At 40.6% G+C, this 21,675-nt stretch overlaps 1 protein-coding gene across 1 annotated transcript; it reads right to left on the bottom strand.

The window, feature by feature from the left end:
- Positions 1-16,983: 16,983 nt before the first annotated feature.
- LOC150015240 (polypyrimidine tract-binding protein 1-like) lies at positions 16,984-18,873 on the bottom strand. The gene is given in 3 exon segments (XM_090271720.1): positions 16,984-17,779; positions 17,782-17,862; positions 17,941-18,873. Coding segments are annotated over 3 exon segments (1,590 nt in total). The 5' UTR covers positions 18,833-18,873; the 3' UTR covers positions 16,984-17,162.
- Between the last annotated feature and the right edge of the window lie 2,802 nt (positions 18,874-21,675).

Raw genomic sequence — 21,675 nt, 5'->3', positions numbered from 1 at the left:
AGCCCTGGTTGCCTGCTTTAACTCTGCATTTATTTCTCCCAGAATTTGGTCACGTAATCTTTCTCTACCTTTTTAGTGCCCTGATGCCTTGAGACACATGTTTACGTGATTTTTTCCCACTTTTTTTTATTTTTCTCAGTGAGAGGGTAATCTGATTATTTTGTCATTGCTGGAAGTAGAAGGGAGGACTTTAATTGAATGTTTAAAATGTGGTATGTTCTGCATAAAGTAACACGTCTTTATAACAAAAGATGTAATTCTGATTTTGAGTAAGAGAAGACTAATGAACAAATTAATAAATGTGAGGGGGTTTCACATTTTATTCCTATGAAAAGTTTAGTTAATTAAATGCCTGTGCCATGCTTGTAATACTTTGTAAATAAATGTATTTTAATTTTACTGATATGTTTGAGTTGTTTCTATTCTATCCGGAGTTCAAGGCTTGACACAAAGGCCATTCTACCCTGAAAACTTTTTGATGTTTCAAGGCAAAGTAGTTGCCTCCTTTTTATGACCTCCCTATTAATTTATATAGCTGTAAACTTACACTGTCATGTTCTATCTTATCTAAATCTATTTTTTCCCACTATATAATTTAAGCTCTTGGGAAGAAAAAAATTGTCTCACTAAAATATATAGGCTCCAAAACACCTCACATAATATTTTGCATATAATGGTACTTAATATATATTTGCAGAATAAATAGAGTGATAAATAAATAAATAAAGATTCTGGAGGGCAGTAAAAGGAATGTTGATTAAAATAAAAAGAGCTAGGTTTGTGTGCTATCTCTGAATTGGGTAAGTGTTCTTTAAATGTTTTCAGTGTCCTCATTTATAATATTGGAATAAATGTCTATGGGATTTTGAGGTTTCAGAGCACACTTAATCTTTTTATTTATTTATTTTTTTGTTTATTGGTTTTAGAGAAAGAGGAAGGGGAGGAAGGGAGGGAGTTAGGAGGAGGAGGAGAGAGGGAGAGATTAGTTGTTCCACTTTTTAATATATTCATTGGTCGATTCTTGTATGTGCTCTGATCTAAGATGGGACCCACAACCTGGATGTACCTGGAGGATACTCTAACCAACTGAACTACCCAGCCAGGGCAGATCATAATTTATCTTAATGAGCATCATAGAAAGTGTACAAATATTATGCCACAATTTATATTTTAAAAACTGTGGGAAAGAGAAAGATATGCTTATAAAGGCATAAAATATCTTCCAAAGAATACACAAGAAACTCTAGACAAGGGAACTTGGTGGTAGGGGGATAGAATAGAAATTTGACTTTGAATATTATACTCATTTGAATTTTAAACCATATGAATATTTAACTATTATAAGTAAAAGAAACACAATTTAAGAAAAAAGATATTGCTATTTCATTTTGTATCAGAGAACCTGGTTCAGTAAAAACACTTTTTGTGCTGATAGTAATGATCAAGATCGAGAGCCTTATCTAAAAAATTTCATAGATAGAGGTTTAAATAATTTGTGAGTTAACTACTTTGATTTTATTTATTTATTTTATTTCTTTATTAGAAAGTTCTTACTTTTATTACTTGTACTCTAGCTCAGAGCCTGGACCATATAGTGATTATTCTTTCATTCATTACATAGTTTGAGTTGTTAGATTATTACATAATGAGATTTGGAAGGGTAAAAGTGCTGGAGATTACCAGAATGTGAGATTTCCTGCCATTTAATATAATTTAGAAAGGTTTCCTGAATACCCTCTTACAAATAGATTTTTTAGGTCATTCGGATGAGAGGCACGTACTCATGTATCCCTGGTGAGCAATCCTGTCCTCCTGGGATGACCTTGCAGCATTGGTAGGGATACATGTGAGTTAATTAAAAGAGATGGGACCCTCAAAGTCACGTCGCTCAGCTATCATCCTTGGTTTTAAATGGAGCAATGAATGTGCCATCCAAATGGCCTGCACCTCGAAAATTTCTGTAGAGGTTTTCCGACTCAATTTTCCAGCCATGTAAAGTATTTATTAATTATTCAGAAACCTTTCCTTGCTTTTGGCCTTATGTCCTGGTCATTTCCACTTCCACTAAATGACAAGAGAAGGCAGATAGTGATCTTGTTACGGCAGATTCAGCGAGAATAAACCACTCAGAGACAGTGGATAAGAAAAGCAAAGGGTTTATTGCCTGCAGCCGGGCCGAGACCAAGTCTCCAAAATGGCACTGACCCCGAATGGGGTTTAGGGCAGGGTTTATATAGGGTCTTTTCCTTAGGCGGGTAAACGACCCCAGCAGGAAGTGGGGGTGCAGCAGCTGCAGGTAGGTTTGTATGTGACATCCGGCAGCAACAGGGACAAAGTTTACGAGGTTATCTTCAGTTGTAGTTGGCTGCTTGGCCGGATTCTCTGCAGGACAGACAGCTCTGCAAAAAGGCCGGATTCTCTGCAAGAGAAATGCCTCAAAGAGGCAATCAATGCTAGCAGCAGATATTTACAAATTTTTACAGGCCTTAGGCAATGGGGCCCTTGGGGGATGATTAGAATTCCTTACAAGGAATGGTTGAAGCCCCTACAATCTGAAATCCAATCCCAGAAAATACTGCTCTCTTTAATTAGTTCTTGTTGAACTTGAATGGAGGAAGGCTTTAAAACTAATGCCTAGTGTGAGAATGGTGGTAGTTTTGGAGCTCATTCATCTATGTCCTTTCCAGGTTGGCAGGAATTTTTTAAAAAGTATATATGTATGTATGTATATATATATACATACATACATATATACATACATAGATGCATTCATACATATTTTTTTTTCAGATTTAATGTGTTTTATTGATTAAAATATTACATTTGTGCCAATTTCCCTTCCCTCTGCTCCCCTCCACCCGGTGGCCCCCCTCCCTCCAGTTGTCCCCCACTTTTAGATTATGTCCATTAGTTGTGCATACAGTTCCTCCCAACCTCTCTCCGTCTATTCCATTCCCTCCTACCTTGATCCCCAATTCCTATATCATCTCCCTCCCTTTCCCCATTCCCCCTCCCTGTTAACCTCCCCCCAATATGCTTCCCGTACCCACAGTTCCTTTTCCACTCTCGTTGCCTATTTAGTTTGCCTTTGTTTCATCTCCCTAGCTTCTGTTTTTTTAAACCAGTCCCTTTAACATCTCATATAACAGTGGTTTGGATCTAATGAACTCTTTCAGTTTTATTTTGTCCTGGAAACACTTTCTCTGTCCTTCTATTCTGAATGACAATTTCGCTGGATAGAGTATTCGTGGTTGTAGGTTTTGGATTTTCATTACTTTGAATATTTCTTGCCAGTCTCTTCTTGCCTGTAGGGTTTCCCTTGAGAAGTCAGCTGATAGTCTAATTGGGACCCCTTTGTACATAATTCTTTTCTTCTCTCTTGCTGCTTTTAAGATTCTCTCTTTATCTTTAATTTTTGACATTTTGATTATAATGTGTCTTGGAGTGGTTCTCCCTGGGTCCAGTCTCTTGGGAACTCTCCTTGCTTCCTGGACCTGCAAGTCTATTCCCTTCCCCAAGTCTGGGAAGTTCTCCTTTATTATATTTTCACTCAATTTTTCAAGTTCTAGTTCATCTTCCTCATTCTCTGGCAAACCAATGATTCTTATGTTGGGCCTTTTATAGCTGTCCCAGAGGTTTCTGATCCTCTCATTGTTGCTTCCCATTTCCTCTCGCTGCATTGGTTGACTGCTTGTTCCTTCTCCATATTCCAGTTTGTTGAAATGAACTCTGGATTTTTTTTTCTCACCATCTATCTCGTATGCGGTTTTGTTCCTTTCGTTATGAAAGTTTTTCGCTTCTTTCTTATCTTTTTCCTGCTCTTTTGTGAATTCTGTAAGCCACCTGATAACAATGGCCCAGAACTGAGCCTCTGACAGGTTTCTTATCTGTTCATCTGTCAGGTTCTCTATCTGCTGCCTGGTGAGTTGTGTCACCGGGATTTCTATAGTTGTCTGCCTCATTTTGACAGATGCGTTTTGTTTTCTTGGGCCGGCTGTAAGGGGCAGTGCCTGTGTATGCGTCACAAATCAGCGACCGGCGCCTGCCTGTCCGCGACCTATTTCGCAGCCCTGTGGTGCTTTCTTTGGGGGCGGGGGTCCAAGATGGATTCACACAGTTATTCAGCTAGGAGACCGGGATCCGTCCTCCCGCCCCCCTGGGCCTCACTGTTCAAGGCGATGCGGCGGCCGCTCTCCCCAGCGCCGGGGTCGCGCACCGCCGGGGGCTTGACCGCAGCCGGGATTCCTCGCCGCCCCGCCGCTGTCTCAGGTGCGACCGCAAACAGCACTGCCCTCTTTAACTCTTACCTGCCCAAATGGCACCGCTGGTTTATAACTTCATATGTTGGACTTCCGTGTAGTTTTATTTTCTGGAATTTCTAGTTATCCTTTGTTTTGAAGTAGTTGTATTCCTCTCTAGTTGTAGAGGGAGACCTAGCGTGTCCGTCTAAGCCTCCATCTTGGCCGGAAGTCCGCATTCATACATATTAATTTCACTGTCTCCAGTTGTTGTAAGATGATTTCCAACTTTTTAAAAAGCTTTTCTTATTTTCCTTTCAGATTCTCCAGCTTTAATAAATTCCGTTTTTGATGTTTTAAACTAAATAAACTAAAAAAGGCTTTGGGAGGAATATTTTCTGTTTATAATTTGTTTAGGTATCCCAGTTTCTCAATCATATCTCTCGAAAGACTTGGGTTTTTAAAATAAGCCTTTCAAAATCTGTTATATTACCCTGGAGAGGTAAATGGGATGTTTGTCCAGAGCCCTGCAATTTTCAAATTTGAAAACAAAAATAAGTCACTACTGGCATTGTCGTCGTCGTCGGCGGCGGCAGCCGTCCGTCTCGAGAGACGATGGTGTAGCTTCTTAAGAGTCTATCTGCACCGCCGAGAATGGTATCTGTCTCCTCCCGTGTTGAATCGACATCTTGTGATGACGCTGAAGCTACAGAGCCTGGACAGGGTAATATGGAGGGTCTGCTGTTGCCCATTGTATTAACAAAAAAATTTATAGCCACCACTGAGCTGAAAGTAATAAAAACTAATTTACTTTCAGCTTGATTAAAAAATCTAGTAAGTCTTATACATTCATGACTTTTAGTTCCGTTGCTCAGTGTAAAGTATAATATGAACCAGTTTTTTAGGTGTTTAATTGCATATTGCTTATGATTTGGGGTGGCTTATTACAGAGCAATAGGTGACTTAATAGGCAATAACAGCTATTCATGATTCTGCAATTTGGGCAGGGCTTGGTGGAGATGGTTTGACTTTGCTCCATGCTGGCTGGCGTGGTGATTCAATTGGACCTGGAAAATCTACAAGCTTCACTTACATGGCTGGTGCTTCACCTGGGTTGGCTGGATCAACTAGGGCTTGACTGGACTTCTCTCTTTTCCTTCAGAGTCTCTTATTGTTTAGGGCTTCTCTCTATACAATATATATCTGTCTATCATCTACCTATCCATCCATCCATCCATGTACCCATTCATCCATGTAAGTAGCTGCTCTCCCTAAATGATAGTTGAATTTCTTTATATGGCTGCTCCCTTCTAACAGAATGAAAATGGGAATTAACATATATTTTAAGGCATAAGCCTGGAATTGTCAAAGAGTCACTTCTGCATATACTTTTTGACAAAACAAGTCACAAGCACAGCCCAGATTCAAAAGGAAGAGAAACAGATTCCACATCTTCAGGATAAGTGGCCTGGATATCTATAAGTAAGAAGATGGTGGCTGTCTTTGGAAACAATTTACTATATCAAGACAGCAAGAACAGTCCATTAAATAGCTCTTTTTCTCTGACTGCTTTGGCTCAGTGCATTGAGCATTGTCCTGCAAACTGAAAATGTCAGGGCAAATGCCTGGGTTGGGGGTGTGCGAGAGGCAACTGATTGATGTTTCTCTCCCTCTCTCCCTTCCTTGCTCTCTCTCTCTCTATAAATAAATAAATACATATATACATACATACATACATAAATACTTTAAAAAACCTCTTTGATGAGTTCCTTTATTCCTGAAAAGGAATTAGTTCATTCCCTTAAAACATGTCTTTTTATGGAATCTGCCCTTTTAATCTTTATCTGATTAACCTCAATGTGCACAGGTTTTTTGTACTTTTTTGCATTGCAAATTAAATGTTTATGTTTGCCTTCTTTATTACATGTTTGTAATAACTACACATACTTTCATGAACACCATACCAACACACATACCATACACACACACACATAAATGGTTTCTATTATATAAAAAGAGAGATGGAGTTCTTAATTCCAGGTTTTATTAGACATTACCTGTATGGCCTTGGGCAATCTACTAAACCTACAATTCTCAGTTTTCTCATATGCAAATTGGATTGACAGAATTATCTTTTATAGCATAATTCTGAATTTTAAATGATATGGGCAGTATTTGATATATAAGCCTTCAAATGTTATTAACTATTATCATAACTTCTTTTATGAGTTCAAGGCCATTTATAAAATAATGTTTATTTTAACTCTTCTTTTTCAAGGTTTCCTATAGTTTGAGCAACCAGGCAAATGGTGGTGCCATTTAGTGAAAGTTTTTATTTCCTTCACCAAATTAGATGTTTTCTTTCATTATTTTTCCAAATAGATTTCCAATTTCTTGCTCTTTCTCTTCTTCTGGCACCCCTATGATGCAAGTGTTGGAACACTTGATGTTGTCCCAGAGGCTGCTTATACTATCCCTGTTTTTTTTTTTTTTTAATTCTTTTTTCTTCTTGTTCTTATTGGTCGTTTTTTGCTTCCTTATATTCCAAATCATTGATTTGATTCTCGGCTTCATTCACTGTAAATTGTTCTTTATTTTAATTAGTGTACCCTTCATTTCTGACTTGATCTCTTTTATGTGGTTGAGACCCTAACTAAGATCCTTGAGCATCTTTATAACCAGTATTTTGAATTCTGCATCTGATAGACTACTTATCTCCATTTTCTTTAGTTCTTTTTCTGGAGTTTTGGTTTGTTCTTTCATTTGGGCCATGTTTCTTTCTCTCTTCATTTTGGTAGCTTCCCTGTATTTGTTTCTGTTTATTAGGTAGAACTGCAAGACTTCTTGTCTTGGTATTGTGGCCTAATGTAGTGTGTGTCCTGTAGGGTTCAGTGGCACAACCTCCCTTATCACCCAAGCTGGGTATCTGAGGTGCACCTTTCATGTGGGCTAAGTACACCCTCCTCTTGTAGTTGAGTTTTGGTTGCTGTTTGCAGGCCAATGGAAGTGATTTACTCAGGCCAGTCAGTTGCAAGGACTGGCAGTGACCATTGACCACCAACCTCTGTCCTCTGTTAAGCACCAGCTGTGCAGGATCAGGATGGTGATGCTCCAACATGGTCTGTAACTGTCCACTGGGCAGGCAGGCCTTGAGGTTTCCTGGGTGGTGCAGGCCAAGGTCAGCCCTCATCTGTGTGCTGACTGTGGCCACCCTGCCTGAACTATAGAGCCATCTGAGATGGCTGCGACTTGTGCTAGACTTGGAGATTCCCAGGTGAAGCCAAGCTGTGAATCTAGGCTGCCTGTTGCTAGTGCTGGGCCAGGGGCCACTTAGCAAGAGGTATAGGGGCTGGGGACTCACTGAGACCAGCTGTTGCTTGTTTGAAAGGATTTAAGAAGTTCTGAAGCATAAATCATGACCAGTCATTGATATAAAAAAGCTACTGTTAATAGTAGTAAATTGGGTGGACAGAGCCACACTGGATCTCCAGGGTAAAGCAAACTGTGTTAGCCAGGTCGATGGAGTCTCAGATAAGGCGCCAGCCTTCCAGCTCTGTGACTCTTCCTATCCTTTTGTCTGGGAAAAAGCTGTCCCCCAGCTCTTGCCATGATGCCAGACACTTCAGTTTCTCCCTCTATGCCACTGGTGCCTTTCAAGCTACTATTCCAGGGATGAAGCTCAGAGGGAGTGAGTCTGAGTAGGTCTGTGTGTGGTTCTTTAAGAGGAACAGCTTGGCACTCCAGAAGCTTCTTTCACTGACTCAATCCCTGCTGGATTTTGCAGCTGGAAGTTATGGATATTTATTCCTAGCATGGGAACCCTGGGCTGGGGAACCTGTTGTGTGGCTGGGGCTCCTCACTCCCAAGATATTCCTCCCAAAATTTTATATACCACACATAGATGTGGGACCAGCCCATTCTGTGTCTCTGTCCTTCCTACGGGTCTGGTTGAATGTGGTTTCTTTAATTCCATAGTTTTCAAACTTCCATTCAACTCGATTTCTCATTTCTGAGTGATGGCTGTTCTATGATTTAGTTGTAATTTTGATGTGGTTGTGCAGTGAGGTGAGCCATGTTTACCTATGCCGCCATCTTGACTGTAAGTCCGATTAAAGGGTCAGGCAGAGAGTTTACCTTAATGTCTTTCTGGTCTCCATGATACATATTATTATTTATCACCTTCATGTAGTAGTCATATACTTTTTTACTGAGTTGTATTAACACTTTCGCTATAGAGATAGCTTGAGAAATAACCTGGAGACAACTTTTAAAGTTCCACGAATTCAGTTATTCCCAGGTCAAGTCATGCTTTTCATTTTATGAGTGCTTTAAATATCTTTATTTGCTTTCTCAGTATTTTAGTAGACTAAGGAAGTACTTAATATAAAGTATTCTCTTTCCTTAACGCCAAGAACTTCTATTAGAAATTGAACAAACAGGTATGTTTTGTTATTTATTACTGTTCAATACTAATGAACATTTATAGTTTATAAACCATTTTCATAGTCATTGCAAGATTTGATAATGATAAACTCTTGAAGAATCATCATTATGCCAACATGAAAGATAAAGAAATAAGCTAAGAAAGTTTAAGCATGAACTTAGCGTAGGGGTAGAGCTAAGACTCAAGCACCTGCCACCCGCAGAATCTATGCAATGATAAAAGGATTGCTAGAATAAGCAGCTTTTGGGTATATATGAATTTAAATTATGTCTGAGTTCTATTAATATGAATAATGTAAAATTACTACATACATTTTTCAAAGTTTCTAATTAAAATATTTTGGTAACATTCTTTAAAAGGTGCCATCTGTAATCCTTCAGAGGATTTGTGATTTATTTTAAATATATATTACTAATTACTGATATACTTGCTCACTGTGGCAAGGGACTCTTTTATACGAATCTTTTAAAATAGCCCCTCATAGGATAAATACATAATACATTTTTAATTGCATTCAGGGATATGGTTCTGCATATATTTATAAGACTTTGTATATACAGACTTCTTCCAAACACAACATCTCTACTAAATTTTTCTAAACTAGCTAGTGTTTTTTAATAAGCAGAGAAGGAAAACTCTGACTCCAAAAAACCTCCGCTGCCTTGCGGCATACCTCTTCAGGGGAAAGGCTAAGGGAGTAAACCCTGACAGAAAATCCGGAGCCGGAGTCCCTAAGGCGGTTTGACGTTGTAGTCAACACCGGCAACTCCTGCGGCGCACCTGAAGCCAAGCTGTATTGACTCCGTCTTTCCCTTGGACCCTTCAGCTGCGAAGAGAGGGGGGGGTCTGCTGCATGGGCAACAGCAGACCCTCCATATCACCCTGCCCAGGCTCTGTAGCTTCAGCGTCATCGCAAGATGTCGATTCAACACGGGAGGAGACAGATACCATGTCACTCCCGAGTCGGACTGCACAGTCATTCTCGGCGGTGCAGATAGACTCTTAAGAAGCTACACCATCGTCTCTCGAGACGGACGGCTGCCGATGACGACGACGACGACGACGATATTACTAATTCATAATCAAAGTGAACTATATTGCTAGTCAAAGGAATTTATCCCCAGATAAACCTATTATTAATAAGAGAATTTTAAAAAATTATTCTTTGGATAGTTATTAATGAGATTTTTGAAATTAAACTTACTCCCATTGTAGCAAGCTGATATTTAATATATGAGGTTGCAAAATTATTTTGGTTTGCATATTGTCTTTACTCATAAACTTACATGTTTAGGCATATAGAAAATCACATTAAGGAGATCTTCCTCCCTTCAGCAATTTGATACCCATGGTACAAAGCTGGGATAAAGTAATTGGATCTATATAGTATCTTTTGTTATTATTTAAAAATATAAACCTCCCTTCTAGCCAAGAAGAACTAACTTGAGACAGAGTGGGAGGTTGTTAATGTCAAGCAAATGGATATTCAATCCTGATGCTCACAATGTGTTTTCACAAAGCAAGGACTTAGTCAGTGTGAAAATGTCATGCTGGATTTTCCCAGCAGAGCATAACAATGCCCTGAATTTCAGATGGCAAAAATAAACCCAGAGGCTGTCACTCACAGTGAGAACACATATATCATTTGTCAATGTAACAATGGGCTCAAAATATTTTCTAATTCTCATTGTCCCTTCTTCTTGACCTATGGATTATTTAAATATATGAATATATTTCTAGTTATTTTTTACTTTTGATGACTAGCTTTACTTATTGGGCCAAAGATATAGTCTACAGTGGTTTCAACCCTGTGAAATTTGTTGAGAATTGACTCTGAGGCTGTTATTATAGGTATAAAATCTTGGCAATATTATATTTTTCTCATGAATTAAAAGGTTCCTCATTGTGAAATGACCTTCTTTATTTCCTTTCTTTTCTCCTGCCCTATCCCCTCCTACTTTTCCTTTCCTTTCTCCCTTCTTCTTCCACATACTATGCATACATTGCTTAAGACAAAGCAAAAAATGTTGCCTCTTTACTTAAAAAAGGTCAATACAATTGCTCTGAAGGAAAATGTAATAATTTATAAGAACCAGGTGAATCTCATGAAAAACAAATACCAGGTCCTACCTCATGTGAGTTTATATGAGAGATGCACTTATGTAAGAACTGGCTAATGGGAATGATCTGCCATGACACATAGCTTTTTCTTTGTGATTGACAATATATATTATGTCTGCTAACCACCTCACATCTTCATTTACCAGTATGGCTGGAGAAACCCCTTGGTACAAACTATCCTAATTCAACAGTTTTTATGTTAATTTGGTTTTGTGTTTTTCATCCTATAGCATGCTCAGTATTATACTGAAGATTATTCTTGGCAAATGGATTCTTCCCTAGCACCAAAATGCAGCAGCATGGAATTGTGGTTTCAGTACTATTTACTAGACTGGCTATTGCCCTAGATGCTGTTATTGACGATTAGAGCATTTGCTAGCTTATCTTCCTGAACAGCTACTGATTAAAGGCTCTTCTCCTGCTAAAAATAGCAAACATATGCTTATTAAGCCTCCAGCCTGTGCCAGGCATTATAGTTATATTTCATAGAGATATTTAGTTCCTGACATGGTATGATAGTTCTGTCTAACTTTTCAAAAAAGGAACTAAATTAGGTGACACAAATGGTGATTACCCAAGGGAATTTGAAACACTTCTGTCATTTGAAACACTTTCTGAGATTTATCTAACTCTCAGGATGGCTTCAGGGGCAGGTATTACAAGTGAGATCTCCCAATAGATGAAATTAAAATTTAGAGATATCCCTTCAGTGGTGGCAGAGTAGGGCCCTGAGGCACAGTGTAAAGAGCAAGGTGTCAGAGAGACTCAAGTTCAAGTTTCATCCTCTCTGCCATTTCCTAGCTCTGTGACCTTGGATGGGTTCCTTAAATATATCTGAGTCAGTTTCTTCATCTGCCATGGTTTTTATCACAAGGTTGTTGATAAGATTAAATGAACTAATGGGTGTGGAAGTGACTGTAATCTGAAAAGTGTGTGTGAGGGTTAGTTATAGCATTTAACCTTTGGGGGGGAGATTGAAGATGGCACAGGGTTGTAAAACACAACATTTGAAGTCAGATGGACATGACAGAGCCTGGGGGGCACAACACCAGGCTCTCAGGAGGCACTTGGTGAACATCAGGGCTCCTCTCTTAGGCTCCCAAACTTGGAGGTGGTGTGTTAGGACAGCACTGTCTCCGTAGAGAGCACTGAATGACTTAGTATAGTGTACAAGAGCTTTAATGGACTATGCAAGTCATTCTATGGATGAGAAATATGAGACCAAGAGAGAAAACTGACTTACCATAGTGACAGAGCTAATGGCAGAGTTGGAAGTTGAACTCAATTCTGATTTCAACTCCAATCTTTTTTTTTAATATATTACAATAACTTCCATAATAGCATTATTTGTACCTGCCCGTGCCTTGTGAAGGGATTTTTATCGAACAGTTCAATCAAACCTGAGTTCTTTTTCACAAATAGCCTGGCACAGGATGTTAAGCATAGTAAGGTTTCCCTGTGTATCTTGGACTATTCTCTGTAGTAGAACCACAGGCATTATCTGGTCTCTGTGCCTGGTGTTTACACTTGTGCTGCCTTGTCTACATTTCATTTAATTTCAAATTCCTTCTTGCTCCAGAGACTTATGTGCATTAATTGAACAATGTAGTGGAAAGAGCCTAGCACTAAGGCATCAAGAGACCCAGATCTAAGTTCTACAATTGGTGTTAACTAGTTGTTAGGCCTTGTTGGAAACATATCTAATACCCCCTGACAGTTCTAAAGGTCTTGAAGTGAGTCTGAAATAATTCTAACTGTATTTGTTTCCTATGGTTGCTATAACAAATTACTACAAACTTGATGGTTCTGGAGGTCACAAGTCATAAATGGGTCTCATGGGACTAAAATCAAGAGGTTGGCTCCTTTTGGAGGTCCAAAGGAGAATCCACCTCCTCGCCATTTGCAGCTACCAGAGGCTGGCTGTCTACTCTGCTCACAGCCTTTTCTGGCATCACTCCATCTCACTTTCATTCTCCCATCTCCCCTCCTCTATCTGAATCCTCCAGGGCCCCTCTTGTAAGTACCCTTGTGAGTACAGAGGACCCACCTGAATAATCTGGCATCAACTTCCCATCTCAAGATCCTTGACTAGGTCACATTGCACAGTCCCTTTTGCTACCTGAGAGAAATATTAAGAAGCTTGAGAGATTTGAGCATGGACATATCTGAGGTGGAGGGGAGCATTATTCAACCTACCCCAGCAGCCAAAGGGGTCAATGATACAGGACTGGGGAATGAAGTAGGGAAGAATAAACTTATTTTTAGTAATTTCACTTATTTCTTCAAATTGTGAGAAGATGGCAAGGAATATAGTGCATGAACTTCAGAGGCATATAGACCTTCATTCAGATCCCACTATACGACCTACTAGCTGTGTGACCTCTGGCAAATAGCATCATTTCTCTGAGTCTCTGTTTCCTTATCTGTAAAATGGGAATAATAATATGGGTTTTTGTTTTTTTTTTTCATTTGAAGATTGAAGGAAATAATGTATGTCAAGCTAATAGCATGATGACTAGTACAGGTGAAGGTCTCTGGGAATGAGGCTGTCAACATTACTAAAGCCCAGGCCTTGCTTCTAACTTGGTGTGTGACCACAGATAAGTTCTATTATTTTATTTTTAAAAAGTTGGACCTTGCATGAAGAGTTAAGTTTACTGCAGCCCTCAGTATTAGTTTGTTCAAGGTATCATTTTTGTTTAATTTTAATATAATGATTCTCATTCTCACTTCCTCCATTGCCTTCTCAACATATCTTCTCTAATGTGCTTGTTATGTGTCTGTGGATTCTTACATATTCTTTAAAAATATATACTATTGTGTAATACATGTATATGTTTTTAATCAGATGTTATAGATTGTACTGTAGTGTGTCTATTTCATCCCTTTTTACACTCATGATAGCATTATTCAGGATTTGTCCATCCCAGCACGGTAGTTATCAACTCTATGGTGACAGGCACCTATTCTCTTCTATGGATGAATGTCTATTCACATGCACTTTCATAGACGTGTGCCAGAGTTTCTTTGGGATATACACACAATAGTTGAAAGAAGTCACCAGATACGTATTGACAGATTGTTCTCTCAAAAGGCTACAGCATTTTTTCTTCCACCAGTAGAACTACTGTTTTTCTAAGACTTGGTGTTTTCTGACTTTGATTTTTGCCACCTGATGATTGCAAAGTACTATCATTTATTAATTTCTTTGAGCATTTGTGGAGTTAAGCCAAACTCTATACACTTTCTGTTTTTCAGGTTTCTCCATTTTATGGATACAAATACTATATAATTTATATGGATATAAAATCTTTTTTCATTTCTTAGGGGCTTAACTAGCTTTTTGTTATTTTTTGTTAATTTACTGGTGTTTCTTGAATGTCTTAGATGCTACTTCTTTGTTGGGGTTAGAAATTTCAGATTTCTTGTCTAAATCTTCATCTTTTGTTAACTTTATCTGTGATATATATTCTAGATATACTCAGCTATGAATATCTTGTCAATTTTAAAAGCTATAACTGCCTTTGCCCAATCACCTGTATTTTAATGTTGGGGATATTCCTTTGATGAAAAGAAACTCAAAATTTTTCCTCCTTATGGTGCCTGAGTTTGGGTCTTATTAATCTGTCCTTTTAACCCCAAGACAAAGGTGCTCACCTTTATTTTCTTCTACTGGCTTTATATATTCCTTTATACTTTTAGTTCCTAATCCTTCTAAGCTCACATTTGTGTATGGACATATTTCTCAACTCAATATTTAATTCCATCAATCTATTTGTCTGTCCCTATATTAGTACCATGTATGTTTAAAAATTACCATGGATATATAGTATGTCTTAATTCCTGATAGGCAGAGTTCTCCTCTTTGCTTAAAGAACAATTTTGGAACTGCATTTATAAACTTTTGTTCTCCTACATCCTAAATTTTCTGAGGTTCCCTAAAATGTCTATTGTAATTTTGATTAGAATTTAATGGAAATGACATATGTAATCTTGATTCTTGGCACTGGATGAGACGAATAATGTCTACATACACTGGACAGCTATTTCCAGCATTTACTATAAATTATTGAGGAATAAATAGTGATTTTATGCTTAGGGACTGGGAGTTATCTTTGAAATATAAACTGAGGCTTTTTGCTTAATCTGTAATTATAGCAGTATTATAATATTGTTTCTATAGTCATAAAATTATAGCATTAAAATAGTACTTCATGTCCTTTCATGTACAGACCAATTGCTGCTGATATTCTTTATATAATGTGAGCCCTGTGGGCTATTAGGATCCTTCTGATGTGTTTTTAGTCCAAAGCCTTAATGCTGGAGCAAGAGATTAAATGTATGCTTTTGGGTTGTGTATCTACAGTTATCTAAACATTTAGTTCATGCTGGAGGCATAGTTCTTTAAATATTACCATGCTATACAAGTTTTCTGACTATCTCACAAAGGCAGGTCTCTATTTCTAAGAACACATATTCTGAAAATTAATGCTACCATGGAAAAGTGCCAGTGAGAAAATACATGCTCTATTCTAAATAGAGTTGGCCTGGCATAAAACCTTGTAGTAGCTTCATCTGCCTTCAGTACACATCCTTTGTATAGATCTGGTCCATTTCCCATTTAGGTATTCACTCTCCCACTCCTCAGATTCTTTGTCTTCCTGTCCTTTTCATTTGACTTTCAGGGAGAATCTGAAACTCATTTAGATCAAGGAGTGAATGATCCGTAAGACATAATGGCTAGCTCTCCCAGCAATATCTGCATTAAAGCAGAAATCTCAGTCTCAAACTAAGATATGGATTGTCAAGGTGAGCAGTAATCCCTTCTGAAGCCACTAAAAGTGCAATTGCAATTCACATTTCATTTATGAGCAATCTCAGCCTTAGAACTAAGGAAAGGATGCCAGGAAAAAAACCAAAAAACAAAAAATAAACAAACCTGGCTCTACTTGCCATTAATTTTTTGTTGTTGTTATAAAATCGCTTTAATTCAGTTCTCTCCACGTTACAAGCCATCAGGTGGGCAGTGGAATGTGCCATGCTCCACTTTACAATACTGAGCCTGTAATTGCTGGTGTCAAAATATACATCTGTGTCACCATAAAAAAAAACACACAAAAAACTTCATTTTCTGCCCCTCATGTCTTACAACTGGTATACAAAAAATTATAAATATTTAAACCCTTGTCCCCACCCCAACATGAACACTCAGGGGGTCCAGGCCCCGGGAAGAAGGGCCGGCCAACAAGAGGTCTGTGCACAGGGCAGCCCCTTGGACCCGTGAGTGCAGCGCTACACAAGGTAAAGGAGACAGTTAAGACTCAAGGGCTGTTGTCCCACAGTGATGGGTCCCAGCATTAAGAGGCAGACAAAAAACAACTTTGGTCAAAAATTTGCAGGATAATAGAAACCCTGAAAGTTTAAGAGCCCTCGTCCTCCCAGACAAGAGGACAGGGTTAAGTGTAAGGCATCTAGGGGTCTCATGCCTGGGGCTTTCTAGTAAGAACCCAGGCTCCTCAGTGGCCCCCACTGCATCTGCCCTGGAAACTAGATCCTGCCCTGCAACTTAATTACAAGAAATAAAATAAAAAGCACAGTATACAAGGTCATATAAGCAGGAAATTTAGATTACACTCATACCATTTTTATCATCTTGCGATATAAAAGGTTATGTAAAACTATTTCTTTTGCATATAAATGAAGATTAGAATATTTGGTCAACTGGAAATATTGCTAGGCACAGATGTCTGCAACTGCATCAAAGCACAAGAGATTTACAATGAAACAAAGCTCCAAGCTGAAGATGTGCCAGGGATGCACCCTCAGGGCAGGGGTCTTAGCCCAGGAGGAGCATCTCAAGCCAGGTGTGGGGAGAATCATACACTTGATTAAAATGAGCAAACTGGGGTACCGGCAGATCCTGCAGCTGGCATCCTCCTGCCACACCAGGCACACGATCCCTGCAGGAGGCTGTCCCCTCAGTCCCCAAACCGCTATAACATTTGCTACTGCAAGAAGGCCCTGCCAGAGCAATAGGTTTTAAGGCACAAGAAAACTGAATGGAGGTTTGGGACTGCCTACCCTGCAGGCTGCAGAAGGCACAGGCAAGGGGCCAGGGAGGAGCAGCATAATGTCCATGCATCACCAAGAGCCTGAGGCTGGCACCCCATCTCTCTAAGGTGAGCAAGGTGAGTTAGATTTAATTTTTTAAAAACAGGTAAACTGATTTGATTTCTCTTTAAAAAAATAAAATCTCTGGTCTTTTAAGGTCACTTCAGCTGCTTTTAAAGTGGCTATTTTCTGGAATGATGGAAGTTGTCACCGGGACTGCCTGGCAGGCTGGTCCATGGTGGTGGAGCCTAGATGGTGGACTTGGAGAAGGACACCCGCAGGTGGTGGTTCTCACTCAGCTCATGGTTGTGCAGGCCGATGAGTGCCTGGATGGCCTCCTCCACTGAGCCCATCTGGATCAGCGCCATCTTGTGGTCCTTCTGGAAGAACTTGAACCCTTTCACAACTCCGCTGTTGCTGGAGAAGAGGATCTTGAGGTCATCCTCGGATATAGAAGGGGGGATGTTGGAGAAGTGCAGAGTGGCTGAGGGTGGGAAGATGTTCTGAAAGTTCTTGGAGCCAGGCTTTTTGAAGCGATGCAGGGGTGAATTCCCATAGTCCTTGGTGAGACCCTGGTCTTCCTGGCCCTCATGGGGCAGCTGCACATTCTGGTGCTTAGACAGCATGATGCGCACCGGCTTCCGGTGCAGCTTATGCCCATTGAGGTGGCTCATGGCCAGCTGTGCCTGGCTCCCGTCTGCCATCTGTACCAGGGAGTTCTCCTTATTGAACAAAATCTTCACCCGCTACACATCGCCATACATGCCGAAAAGAATAAAGAGGCTTTGGGGTGTGACTCTCTTGGGGTTGAGGTTACTGACCAGCAGGACAGAATTTCCAGCCTCTGCCAGGCTTCGAATGGCAATCGGCCTGCTGCCGCCACCGCCACTGCTGCCGATGGGACAGCCAGAGGGGCCAGGGCCCCGTGCACATTGGGAACAGAGAGGCCTGCAGCTTGAGGAATGGCAAAGGTGGGAGGGAAACCAGCTCCTGCATACGGAGAGGCTGACATTATACCAGGTGCACCAAAGGCCGCAGCCATAGTCTGGTCCAATGAGGGCTGGCTGTCACCGGAGGACAGGTCTGGACGAGTGTAGTCTCGGCTCTTGTCATTGTTGTATTTGACATTGAGGCTGGTGAGCTTGGAAAAGTCAATGCGGAGGGTGCAGCAAGCGTTGTAGGTGTTCTGCCCATCCAGTGACAGCTTGGTGTGTTGGGCACTGACGGGCTCAGCATACTGTAACAGTGCCTGGAACTGGTTGTTCTTGGTGAAACTGATGATTTTCAGAACTGTGTCAAACTTGGAGAATATCTGGTGAAGCACATCCAGGGTGACCGGGTAAAAGAGGTTCTCCACGATGATCCTGAGCACTGGGCTCTGGCCAGCCATCGCCATCCCAGCATCCACAGCAGCAGCCGAAGCAGCTAGCGCCAGGCTCCCCGACTGAACCGAGTTTACCGCGTGCAAGGCTGCCTGGGCCCGCACCTGGTTGGGTGAACTGTCAGTCTTAAGCTCCTTGTGGTTGGAGAACTGGATGTAGATGGGCTGGCTACGGAGCACAGGCGTCACCAAGGTGTAGTAGTTCACCATGGTGTTGGCTGCTTCCTCTGTGTTCATCTCGATGAAGGCCTGGTTCTTCCCTTTCAGCATCAAGAGATTGGTGACCTTTTCAAAGGGCAGTCCTAAAGAAATGACTTCGCCTTCAGTGACATCACTGGGGAGCTTCCGGATGTGGATCACTCTGGAGGGCACACCTGCACTTCTGTTGTCACCTTTGAACTTCTTGCTGTCATTTCCGTTTGCTGTGGAGGCCGAGTTGCTGCTCATGATAAAGGGCCTGTTAGTAACACAGACAGAGAAGAGCTCGTCCGATCCCCGCTTTGTACCAACTGCTATGTCTGGGACAATGCCGTCCATTGCACACAGAAGGGACCCGCAGGGGATGGTGTGGAGGTGCCGGAATACTTGCCATTAATTTTGATATGTACTGTTACCAGGTTGCCCCTAGCAACAGCAGAACTCAATGTAGTTCCTGTCCTGTTCCTCCAGCCCCAACAAGCTAGCTTTGCTGTGAGACTCCGCGAATGGTGTGAAAGTTGTCACCATCTCCACTCTCCTCCCCTCTGGGCCTCTGCAGGAGAGTGAGGAGGAATCCAAGCACAGAGAAGGGGACCAGGAATGCTGTGTGACCCACCCAAGCACATTCTAGCCTTGCTGGCCTAAAGCTCTTCTAAGAAAGACATGAGGATTCTGAAAGTCATGTCCTCGGATCTGTCCTAGATAATTACAACTGCCTCTAAAAGGAAAAGGAAACTATGGTTTTAGTCACTCTTTCTGAAAAGTAACCAGTCACTGAAGAGGTTCCTTCCAGCTAAATCAGAAAGTTCAGAAGAACTATCCCTTGACTACTATAGCAGTTTGACTGTAAGGAATATAATGGTGGTTTTGGTTAGATTTTACTCAAAATGATTTGACTTAAGCTTTGAAAAAGGCCTAGGTCAACAATTAGTCAGTACCTGGTTTCTGCCAAGTGTGAACTGAACTTTCTAAAGCCATGTTGGGGTTGGGAAGAGCCAATGGGAAAATAGGAGGCAAGGGGTCATGTTGAATTCAGCTAAGGATTTGGGGCGTGCTTTCCAGAACTCTGGGATTCTAGGCTGTCCACAGTTTAAGCAGTGCAAAATGATGAAAAAAGCTGCACCTATGTGTGTGTATTGAGGACAGTCAACCATTTAAAAAATGTTCTGACCGACAAGAATGCATTCCTCAACCATGGATCAAGAGAAAAATGATCATACTCCACAGCTGATTTTGGACATGCTCTCCTTGCTTATGGTGAAAATCTCAGAAAGTTAATGGTGGAGCTAAATACCTTCCACTCTGTTCTTTCCTGGTTACCTGGAAACCCTCACAGATAGAGACAGTGGCTTACTTGTTTTGACTCCCTAACATTCAGCGCAATGTCCAACACATAATAAGTGCTTAATTAACATTTGTTAAATGATGGGGTAACACCAGCAGACTAATGCAGGTGAGTGACTTCATAACCTGGCTATGCTATGAGGCCCCCCAGTGTGGAAGCACGCGAAGATATAAGTTCACTGGGGGAAAAAAGCCTTCTAACTTACAGCCAGCCACTTTTGTGCTTAGAGACCAGGAAGTGTAAAACACACGGAGCCATGGATGAGCTCTGATCAGGAAAGGTAGCTATCACCTGGCATTGAATCCAAAGGAATGTCAATATATAGGACAGAGTGGAGAGTGGAAGTGGTGGGGAGGGGCTCTGAGGACAGAGAAAAGAAAAGGAAATACTTGACAGGAAAAAGGATTAGAATACTTAAGATATTAGAAGAGGCTGGTCTATTCCAGTGGATAGTCAGACTTCTGGGTCTGCTAGACTTCCTGGATTTACAGCAGTCTGGAAAGCAGTAGCTGATGGTCTTGTTTTAAATGGAACATTCAATAAGATTCAGACAGATCTCCATTAAGCAATAAGAACAGTATGGAAAAAATGAAACCCCCCAAATAGACAATGCACCAAGTTTACCTTCCCCATGATAATGCTTCACCCCCTTTCCTATTAGACATTATCTGGAGTATTCCCACCTTCTTTTCTACCACCTTTGCTCCTGTGATAAGAGAAATGGGTGAAAGGACTTTAAAGTGAAAATCAAAGGGCCTCAGTGACTCATACCTGGGTAATAAACCTCAGGGGTAAAAATCAGAATCAAACATGCTTGGGGAAGGGTGGGAATTCTTGATCTCCTTCACTCCTTTGTTCTTCCCATCCTGCAGTTGGTGAGGGTCTCTGAGTGTGAGGACTCTGAAGTTATGCAATAAGAGGTCATCATCACTACTGGGGGAATCATGTTGTAAATGAGCCTCACTTGAACACTCTAAAGACACACCTTTGCTGTTGCAATTTTCAGCCAGAAATGGTTGTCCTGGGCCTAACATAGACCTATGTAGGCCTTTCTGGGCTTGACCTTTGGCAACTCTGGCCTTGATCTCATTTGCCTAAAATGACAGAACCATTGCTTTCTGAGGTCTTGGTTCCTCCCTGGTCCTCAAGCTTCAAAGACCCACATCTTTTCTTGTCACTTCCAGACCCCACCTCCCAGGGGAAGCCCTTTTTCTGGGCTGGGGAAAGCCTTTCTATCCTGTTTGCTTCTTCAAAGATGCTCTGCCTCTAATTTTCCTTTTCCTTTTCCTTTTTTCTACAAATCTTCTAAATTCTCTCATGAGTTTGGGCTTTGTGAAATAAAGCCTGGAAATTGTTACTTTTGGCTTTGCTACGGACCTCTCTGAAAGCAATACAATACAGAGGCAGCTATTATTTTTAAAGAGGGAGAAAAAAGGAGAAAATAGAGGGACAAGAAAAGAAACTCATAAATTAAAGGCTTAAAAATATTTTTTCAAGAATATTTGTCTTTGTAGGTGCTCCAATCTCAAATCATCACAATAAAATTTAAAAAAATTAAGTATGGCAAACACATAAGGAAAGAAATGAAGGCTACACGAAGTGAAATAAAGAAAAATCCACATGAAACAAATAGTGAAGGAAAGGAAGCTGGGTTTCAAATCAGTGCATTGGAAAATAAGGAAGAAATAAACAATCAACCAGTACCGGGTGAAGAATGAAGAATCCAAAAAAATGAGGAAAGTTTAAGACTCTGGGACATCTCCAAAAGCGCCAAAACCAAATAAATGATAGGGGTGCAAAAAGGAGAAGAGGAAGAGCAAGAAATTGAAAACGTATT

Source organism: Furipterus horrens, unplaced genomic scaffold (assembly GCF_987537825.1).
Source record: "Furipterus horrens unplaced genomic scaffold, mFurHor1.1.pri manual_scaffold_3, whole genome shotgun sequence".
NCBI classification, from domain to species: domain Eukaryota; kingdom Metazoa; phylum Chordata; class Mammalia; order Chiroptera; family Furipteridae; genus Furipterus; species Furipterus horrens.
Note: the sequence above shows the minus strand (reverse complement) of the source record. Positions and strands in the feature narration are given on the sequence as shown.